The sequence below is a fragment of the Aptenodytes forsteri genome, unplaced genomic scaffold, assembly GCF_000699145.1.
Source record: "Aptenodytes forsteri isolate BGI_AS27 unplaced genomic scaffold, ASM69914v1 Scaffold55, whole genome shotgun sequence".
Taxonomy (NCBI): domain Eukaryota; kingdom Metazoa; phylum Chordata; class Aves; order Sphenisciformes; family Spheniscidae; genus Aptenodytes; species Aptenodytes forsteri.
Genome location: NW_008796063.1, coordinates 8,193,987 through 8,203,816, shown reverse-complemented (window position 1 = coordinate 8,203,816; position 9,830 = coordinate 8,193,987). Strand labels below are relative to the sequence as shown.

The 9,830-nt window shown below is 58.2% G+C and overlaps 1 protein-coding gene across 2 annotated transcripts; it reads left to right on the top strand.

Annotated features, from left to right (window-relative positions):
- The first annotated feature begins 2,122 nt into the window (after window positions 1-2,122).
- Window positions 2,123-5,633, top strand: MMD2 (monocyte to macrophage differentiation associated 2). 2 transcript variants are annotated; one of them, XM_009286408.2, is made up of 7 exons: window positions 2,123-2,208; window positions 2,954-3,114; window positions 3,211-3,285; window positions 3,591-3,692; window positions 4,712-4,781; window positions 5,168-5,474; window positions 5,516-5,633. In XM_009286408.2, exons 1-6 carry the CDS (start codon window positions 2,131-2,133, stop codon window positions 5,369-5,371), a joined length of 690 nt encoding a protein of 229 aa, XP_009284683.1. In that variant the 5' UTR covers window positions 2,123-2,130; the 3' UTR covers window positions 5,372-5,474; window positions 5,516-5,633. The 2 variants fall into 2 exon arrangements, with proteins under 2 accessions (XP_009284683.1, XP_009284682.1); XM_009286407.2 differs by having other exon boundaries at window positions 5,168-5,465; window positions 5,518-5,554.
- Window positions 5,634-9,830: the final 4,197 nt, after the last annotated feature.

Genomic DNA, 9,830 nt, shown 5'->3' with positions numbered 1-9,830 from the left:
CTGGGCCCGCCACTGCTCCCCATTACTGCTCTGAACAGCAACCACCAGAATGGAGGGGAGACTGCGCGGGGCTTTGTTAAAACAAATAAATTCAAGGAAAAGGCCTCGTACATGTTTCCTCAGCAACCACGACGTCACGTGGGATGTCTGGGCTTCCCCCTCCTCCTCTTATTATTAAAAGGGAAAAGAAAGGGAAGCAGAAAATGAAGGGGAGCTGGGGACAGTCTCCTGGCAACACTGGGGACAGTAATGTCCTCCCGCCAGGGGGATATGGCCCAAGCACAGGGAGCCCGGCCAGCCCTCGTGGACGGAGCGGCAGGATGGGGAGGGCATCCCTGGTATCCCCTGGAATGGAGGCGACAACACGCCAGGCACAGCCACGTCCCCAAGGATGCCTGGCTGCTTCCCGGCCACGGCAGCCTTGCTAAGCCCTGATTTACCCAGCGTGGGTCCTCGATTTGCAGAGTGGTGGGAGCTTAATCCTCTCTGTTTCCCCCTCTTAATTCAAGACATTTTTTGGTGACAGTGACCACACTTCTTCCCGCAGCGCTGGGGTCTGGCAGCAGGCAGGGAAGGGGCTGGGGACACGGTCCCCGCGTGGGCTGTCACGCCTTGCATGCCCAAGCCTGCTGTGGTCATACTCCCCCCACACTCAAACCCTTGTTATTTGAGCTATTTAATCCATCCTGGCTCACTTTTAATAGATAGCAGTGAGCAACTCAGGCAGTGGGTCTGAGCTGCCTGGTAGGAGGAGTCCGCGTGGGCATGAGTGGCTTGGGATGGGGAGAGGGGACTTTTACTGCCTTTCCCAGTGCCCCGGACCGCGGGGTCACCCTGTGCCCGGCGGCAAGGTCCTGCCAGCCCCCTCACCCCCTCGCCGCGCGCAGCTCAGCTATGAAATGCGCCACAGATGGTTACGGAGCCGAGAGCGAACGGGGTCAGAAAGCAATTAGCCCAGGTCCTACAGGGCAGCCCCGCTGGCGCCCGCTCATCTCGGCCATCCTGACCTGAGCCACAGCAGAAAAGGTCTTTAAACCCCTGATTACCAGGAGCAGGCAGGGAAGGATCACTCTCTATTTGCCCGTTTCTTATTCCCTTTCTCTAAGCCTCCACTGCTGGCCCCTGCCAGAAGAGGATGCTGAGCAAGGCAGCGCTTTGCTCCGACCTCCTATCACGGATGCACATTTAATTTGCCTCTTAATACAGCGCTATGTACCTAGCAATGGACTAGCCAAGCCCAACATCATTTTTTATCGTTGTGTGTTGATGCGATAGGGGAAATCGATACGTTCCTCCAAATGCCAAGAGCAAGCTGATACCTCAGACTAAGAGAAACAGAAATAAAGATACAGTTTTCCAAGGGAGCGTGGTGGGGTTTCCCCCTGCAGCAATCTGTGCTGGGACATGCGGCCCCCGGCGGGTAGGAGGTAGGTGCAGGTGTCACCCAGAAACCGAAGGCATCGTGGGGATACCCTCGTTGGAGCCGGGCACACTGCTGTGACATGAGGGTGTCACCGCCGGATGGGTCATGGACCCGCAGCCACGTGCCCTCTTCTCCGCTGCCAGGGCTGTGCTGGTCCATTTTCTCTGGGGTAGATGGGCTGTAACCAGATTGTGTTGTTACATGGTGTCTCAGTTTTTCCACCTGTGAAATGAAGATGGTGAGAGGTGCCAGTGTCACAGGAGCTGGCAGCTGGACACGCCACTGACCGTCACCTGTGCCCCATCCCAGGACAGGTCGGGAGATGCTCCGACCTTATCGATCCATCCTTGCAGCAGCTTCCCCTGCATACTTCCCACCGCTGCCCTGTTTGCCCTCTCCTGCCTGCAGCAGCAGGCAGAGCTGTCTTCTACCTTCTGCTCTCCAAGCAACGGCAGCTACCGGGAAACGCTTCAGCCTGAGCCGTAGCTGAGCAAGACTTGGGGTCCTGGCATTTGGGGCCAGCCAGATGGACAAGCCATGCCCAGTGCCGGGGTCACTTCTGCAGGGCAGCTGGAGCAAAGCCGAGCCGAGGTGGGGCTCCAGGCTGGGGGGCTGGTGGGTGTCCCTGTGCAGACCCCTCCCAAAGGGCTTTCCCCCAAACCCCATCCCCTGAGCGTGTTTCTCTCCCTGCTTCTCGCTGCAGGTTCATGAATCACCGCGTTCCGTCCAACTGCAGGTACCAGCCGACAGAGTACGAGCACGCGGCGAACTGTGCCACCCACGCAGTGAGTCCCTGTCCTTGTCCCAGGGCGAGGGAGGACGGTGCCCGGCTCTCTGTGGATCCCCTGAGGAACCTCAAAGGACACCAGTCCTTATGGTTGGACTCGATGATCTTAAAGGTCTTTTCCAACCTAAATGATTCTATGATTAAAAATGGTGTGTTGAGCCCTGGAGCAGCTCCTGAGGGTCTCGGGGCTGTGATGATGCAGATGTGCCCCAGGTGCTCCCGGGGAGCGAGGATGCTCTCCCTCCTTCTGCCCCGGGAAGCTGGTGTGCATCTTCCTTGCTCTCACCCACCATGGCCCTGTCACCCCAGGGAAGCCGGCTGTGTGCTTAGTGGAGCAGGAGTATTTTGCAAAGCTCCCTGAAAATGGAGTGTTTTTCACAGCAGGAAAGGTGACAGGCGCCCCATGGGGCTGCCTACACAGGCGCGGGAGCAAGCACTCCCCACATCAGGGATTCCCTCGGGAGCTGGCAGCTCCTGCTCCGAGCCCTGGGAGATGACTCAGAGGGATCCGTACTCCTTGTGCCTTCCTCCTTCCCCCCTGCCTCCACCTGGAGAAGCTACTTTGGAGCTGCACCACACAGGGAGAGACCCTGCCTGGCCAGTGTGGGCAGCCAGCCTGCCCCTTATGGGTGGTAGCTTCAACCAGAAGCAAAAAAACCACCTAAAAGGAAAAGCAGAGACTGTATTGTAGCTGCTCAATGGAAAAGCAGAGAGTAAACAACAGGTTTGCTTCTCCCTTCCAGTTCTGGATCCTGCCCAGCATCCTCGGCAGCTCCATCCTCTACATCCTCTCCGACGACCAGTGGGAAACCATCTCAGCCTGGATCTATGGCTTTGGTTTGTCCAGCCTCTTCATCGTCTCCACCATTTTCCACACCATCTCCTGGAAGAAGAGGCATCTCAGGTACCAGCCCTGATCGCCTGGGGCTGCGGAAGGGGGAGAGGGTCTGGAGGCCCCCGGTGCCACAGGCTGTGACCCATCTGTCTGTCCGTCCTGCAGGACCGTGGAGCACTGCTTGCACATGTTTGACAGGATGGTGATCTACTTCTTCATCGCGGCGTCGTACGCTCCCTGGTGAGTTGCCAGTGGGTGGGGGCCATCGCTTGGCCCCACTGGAGGGGAGAAAATCAGCCTGGCTCCAACAAATAGGGTTTCCCTCTCTGGCTTTGGCTCTGCTTGAGGCTGTACCCTACCCCTTTCCACAAAACCTTCCTATCCTATAGATTTCAACCCCTTTAAGTTGAAGTTACAAGTTGGGAAGACCATTTGGTGGGACAGCCATGAGGGTGAGGGGCAGCATCACCCTGACCTCGCTGCGCCCGCAGCCCGGACCGGGGTGCTGCCCTAGACCCGCCTCACCCCAGACCTGGGTCTTGCAGGCTGAACCTGCGGGAGTTGGGTCCCTGGGCCTCCCACATGCGCTGGATCATCTGGATCATGGCATCTATCGGGACCGTCTACGTTTTCTTCTTCCATGAGCGGTGAGTGCCTTTACCCGGCCCCGCACTGGTGAATACCGCAGAGCCCAGCTCAGCTCTGCCAGCCCCTCTTAATGCCCTGAGGTAGTCGAGCTGCAGGGGAGAGCAAGATGGATGGAGACAGACAGACAGACAGAAAGATAGGTACAATGTCCTTGGGCAGCCTCCTGGCCAACTGGCAGTGGAGGGCTTCCTTGGACCACATCCTTCCCCATCTGCATCCTGGTTTTAGGAGCTTTGCATAAGGGTGAGGGGCAGCATTACCCTGGCACCTCGCTGCCCGCAGCCCGGACCGGGGTGCTGCCCTAGACCCGCCTCACCCCAGACCTGGGTCTTGCAGGCTGAACCTGCGGGAGTTGGGTCCCTGGGCCTCCCACATGCGCTGGATCATCTGGATCATGGCATCTATCGGGACCGTCTACGTTTTCTTCTTCCATGAGCGGTGAGTGCCTTTACCCGGCCCCGCACTGGTGGATACTGCAGAGCCCAGCTCAGCTCTGCCAGCCCCTCTTAATGCCCTGAGGTAGTCGAGCTGCAGGGGAGAGCAAGATGGATGGAGACAGACAGACAGACAGAAAGATAGGTACAATGTCCTTGGGCAGCCTCCTGGCCAACTGGCAGTGGAGGGCTTCCTTGGACCACATCCTTCCCCATCTGCATCCTGGTTTTAGGAGCTTTGCTGGCAGGGACCTGGGAGCAGGGATTTGGGAGCAGGGATCTGCTGCTGTGAGTTGCTTCTTCCACATGGTGGCATCAAATAAAAAGCAAAAGGCCCCAGATGTCTCTGCAAAGCCCCAAGCACCTGGCCCTGAGCTGGCGGCTCCCAAGCCAGGGTGGGGGTCCATCACCCCCGGAACATGGTGCCAGCCCTGCCACAGTGGTGTGGCTGAAGCACGAGGACGTGGGACCTGCCGTGGTGGCACTCCCACCCCTTTTCCTATAGCACGGCAGCAGACATTACAGGTGTAAAATTCAACGCTCCCTCTGCACCTGCCTCCAAGCAGCTTCTCTGTCGGTCGCAGGTACAAGCTGGTGGAGCTGGTGTGCTACGTTATCATGGGCTTCTTCCCTGCCTTGGTCATTCTCTCCATGGTAAGCCACCGCCGGGAAGCACACGGGCTCAGCGCGAGGGACAAGTCCAGTGGGTTGGCGCGATCCAGGCTGCATGATGGATAAAGCCATCCCCGAATACGACGTGGCCCAGCTCGGTTTTGCAAATGATTTGGGTGCCCAGCAGATACCACGTGCATCTCCAGCAGACCTGCTGCCCGGGCTCCATTGCGTTGAAAGCCTCCCAGAAAAGCCAGGCTGCTGAGTACCCGCTGCCTTGCTGGAGGGGAGGGTGTAGCAGAAGGCAGAGCGAGGGGTCCTGCCTGCACCCCGTGGCTGGGGCCACACTTCTGGTCTTGATGGAGCAGTGGGGAAAGGGCAGGCACGCCGTGGCCGTCACTGAGCCCTGCCTCCCTGCTTGCTCCCAGCCCAACAGGGATGGCCTCCCGGAGCTGGTGGCCGGTGGACTCTCCTACTGCCTGGGCATGGTCTTCTTCAAAAGCGACGGCCGCATCCCCTTCGCCCATGCCATCTGGCACCTCTTCGTGGCCATCGGAGCTGGCATCCACTACTATGCCATTTGGAGGTACCTCTACCAGCCTGGCGCGCTGGAGGCTAAAACATCCCGGTAGATGCCTTAAAGTCTTCATTTGCACCAGCTGGCACATGGGGGCATGGAGGGGAGCAGGGAGGCAGCCTGCGCCGTGGGCTCGCCCTGAACCACCCGCTCACCCCGTGGGCAGCAGCCGCCGGTGCCCTTTCCACAGGGACAGGAGAGCCTGGAGGTTGATTTTAAACAGATTTTTCTTTTTTAACCTTGGGAACTGTTTATTTTTTTAGGCAAAGGTTTTGTAACACGGTGACCAACCGACGGGCTGCGGGCGTTAGGGGAGCGACCGCTCATCTGCCTGGCACTGATCATCCCATGGGAGCGGGGACCTTGGCCCTGCACGCCCCTGGCTGGTGGCACCCGGGGGTTGGCTAAGTGTTTGGCTACTGGAGCCCTTAGCGTGGGCCACCCAGGGGACTGCAGGAGTTGGGATGGGGGAGAGACCCGGCCCCTTTTCCCCGGGATGCGGCTGCCCCAGCCAGGGAGGGGGGCACGTCAGCACTCCCACACCACCCGGGCTCAGCTCCTAAACGGTTCTAAGTCACGTCAGCATTAACTGCCCCCTCCCAAGTTCTTGATGGGAAGGTCCAGAGTCAACAAAGCCTTACATGGAATTGAAACTTGAATCTCTTCCAGGGCTCCCCAGAGTCCCCAAGCACTGGAAAACTCTTTCTCTAAGCCAGTATTAAGTGCACAACTTGGTATGTCCCTCCTAGACAGGCCCTCGGAGCCCCCCCAGACATTTTCTCCCTGGGGCGCTTTGTTTTCCCCTCCTGTCCCAGTGCCGGTGGCAGCCCCAAAGCACGGCCCCGCTCCCAGGCTCTGCCGTGTGTGTGCCTTTGGCGGGGAGCAGAGGGGGGGATCTGGCTCCCGGCATCCACCTGGATGGGGTCAGCCCATCCGCATCAGGGGATTTTCTTTCTCCTCGAGAGAGGGAAGTGAACGTCCTTGGATTGGGATCACAGGGCTGCCTGCCTTCTCTGCTCCCGTTTTGATGATGAGCCTCCTGCTCAGTATCAGATTTAAAGCCACTTTTGGGAGGAATTCCAACATTCCTGGGAATGCCACAGGAAAGGGATGCATCAGCATGATGCTTGGAGGTGAGCTGTGATGGGGAGGTCCTAGTGGTGCTTGGTTTTTAAACCCCACGGCTACACAATGCTCTCCAAGGCAGGATAACGGGACATGGAGCACCCATCCAGCCATCAGGAGCAGCCCTGCTGCTGATGGAATGGGAAAACCACACCTGGTCCTGCTCCCCAAACATGCCGGCAGAGCTGCTGGAGCTGGGAGGGTATGGTGTGTGCCGGGCTTTGGTACGTGTCAGGCTTTGGTGCGTGCCGGGGTCTGTGCCGGGAGCTGGCTGGCAGAACAGCACTGCTCTCAGCCCTGCCTGTACCTTCCCCGGGAGCCCCCAAAGGCATCGATTTCCCATCATCTCTCTTTGGCCTCTTGATTAATCGCAACTGCAGCAGTCTCAGTGCGATGTGGCAAGTAAAGGAGATTTATGGCCACCGTCCCCCATCTCCTGTTTCTCTGGCAGCATGCTGAGGACCAGAGCTCCTGGCTCTGTCCCACCTCTCAGAGAGCTTAGGGTCCCCCCAGCCTGTGGCACCCCGGGACGGGCTCTCCAGGGCCGTGCCAATTTGCAGTAAATTACCAAAGAGAAAGCGTCCAGATACTCTTCCCCTCGTGACGTGGTGGCTGTGGTCACCAGGTTGGCAAAAAAATCCACTGGATTTTCACTTCCATAGGCAGAAGGTTCCTATAAGGAGCCCTGGGTGCTGTGCCCAGCACCCCAGCCTGGCATGGGGCTGCAGGGGGGTCTCTGCCTGGGGCACTCCAAAGCAGCCTTTGGGCTGGGACACCTCTTGGGGTGACGGGTGGTCTTAGGGACAGGGGGTGAATGACCCGGTGTGAGCCCAGTCTGCTGCTGCCTGTCCCAGGCCCCCAGGACGCAGCCCTTGCTCCGTCACCTACCACAGATGGAGGGGTGGACAAGGATGAACTGTGAGTAACAAGCAGTTGGTGGAGCATGTCTGGGGTTGGAATAGTGGGATATGGGGTCCCAGAGCAGGAGCTGCCATTTTTTCTGTCTGGCAAGTCATTACCTTTCTGCGTGCCTCAGTTTCCCCATCTGTAAAATGGGGGTGAAGACACTGACCTACCTCACAAGGCTCATGTGAGGACCCTGTGAAGCACTCGGAGGATGACCAGTGCTTTACAAACACGCGCTTCAATTTTCACCGAGTCTGGGGGACCGGATTCCCAGAGCCACCGCAGGGCATGGTGACAACTGCGGTTCAGTGTGCCCGGATCTCCTCCCCCTCCGTCACTAAATCCCACGGGGGAACCACCCTGGGGACAGACCATGTACATAGGAGTCCCAGCCACCGGGCAAACGTTCCCTGGCAGGGGCTGAGGATACCCAGGGACCACTATCGCGTTTTGTCCGTGGGCTTTGTCCCATGGGATTTATCTCAGAAGCTGTTTCACCACTGGGGGCTTTCGGCCCTAAATCCATCCCGGGAGCTCCTGAGGCACAGGGATGTGCCAGAAGGACCTTTCGAGGCCACTTCATCTCAGCCTCCTGCTGAAAACCCAGGGCAGGGCAGATGCCTGGGTGGGAATGGGTGGCCAGGCTCCGCTGGGGACATCGCCACCCTGCCTTGAGCCCGGATTTGCCGAGTGGGCTTCTCTGTAATCGAGAATTCCCCCCTCTTCTCTTGCTTCCTACGTCCTTCCCTTGCAAAGCAGGATGGGAGGCACAGGGGAGGTTATTGGATTGTCCTCCTATTTTATACTAATTTTAAATGACTCATAACATTCAGGATGTCTGTGGAGGAGGGTTCGAGGGATCTTTTTAGCATCTCGAGTTTTTCACTGTCCATTCTTGTTCAATCAGTATTTTATATTTAACACAGTATTGGGTCAAATTAAAAACAAATGTAAGGAAGATAACGCTAGCAAATATTGTTTCCTGTGGAGTAGGATTGAAATAAAAACTCAAGATACCTCATTAATGCCTGCTTGTTAAATCAAAATGAGTTTCCCTGCAGTATCTGGAAATAAACCCATTTTCTGACTTGCCTCGCATGGCATCGCTTTCCGGTGAGGAGAGGAGCCACTCAACCAGCTGCAGCGAGGCCCCACTCATGGCAACGGAGCGCTGAGCACCAACTCACCTCGGTGCATGGATGGCATTGCCATCTGCTGGCTCGGCTTGCCAGGGTGGGCAGCGCTGCTTTGCCCTTCACACCAGCTGCATGGGGAAATTCGGGAGGTTAGGGTGGGCAGCGCTGCTTTGCCCTTCACATCAGCTGCGTGGGGAAATTCGGGAGGTTGGGGACGGGTTGAGCTCCAAGCTGCAGAGTTTCCTTAAAAAAAAGAATAAATTGGTGAGTTTGCTGACGGCGGCCCTGTGCTCGGCGGCGCCGGCTGAAGGGCTTGCCAGCATCTCACCAAAGTGGTTTCACGAGCAACCACTCTGCACGCCCGCTCTGGCCCTGTCATTTCCCCTCCTGCGGTGGCCGAGTCTGCGGTTGACATGTGTCGAGCCCCAGGGCTGCCACCGCAGGGGAGGAAGGATGCCAGATCTGGGGAGGAGGAAAATCTGTGGCAGACCGGGCAGAGGGTAAGCACTGCTCGCTGCGGACCCCGGGGGGAACCCCCCCTGCCATCACACACCGGCTCCCACCAGCCTCTCCCACGGGCACTGGCTCCTCTTGGAGAGGGAGAATTTGCCCCCATCCAGGGAGCCTGCTGGCCGGCGCTGCCTGCCCCGGGTTCTGCACATCCACTGGCTGCCCTCTCGCTCGCACCTCTCCATCGTAATTACGCCAGGGCTGGCTCTCCCACAGGCTGCAACGCTCGGCAGCTTTCCCGGAGAGCTGGGGAGGGTTCCCTGCTTCCAGGGGCAGCCGAACTCCCCCCGAATCCTGACCCACAACTTCTACCTCGCCCATTATTTCTTTGCTGCTGGCAATCGGGCTGGACTGGGAGGCCTCCTGGCTTCGCTTTGCTTTTACACTGCCACCCAGACACCCTCTGGGAACGCCACTTCCCACCCAAAGTGTAAGCCCTGCACCATCGGGCAGAGAAACACACATTTAACCAACAGGAGAATTTTTCACCAAGGGAGGCAGAGCATCAGCGACCACCTCATCTCGAACAACTCCCTGGTGCAGTCGTGATCCATCCCTTCCCGATTTCAACCACCACTTCCCACCCAAAGTGTAAGCCCTGCACCATCGGGCAGAGAAACACACATTTAACCAACAGGAGAATTTTTCACCAAGGGAGGCAGAGCATCAGCGACCACCTCATCTCGAACAACTCCCTGGTGCAGTCGTGATCCATCCCTTCCCGATTTCAACCACCAGCCTGTGCGGTGCGCAGCCACGGCAGTCTCCAGGCCGACTTCGGAGCTTGTGTGATAAAACCTGTCTGGCCAAAGCCGGCAGCTGCCCGCGCAGCCCTGC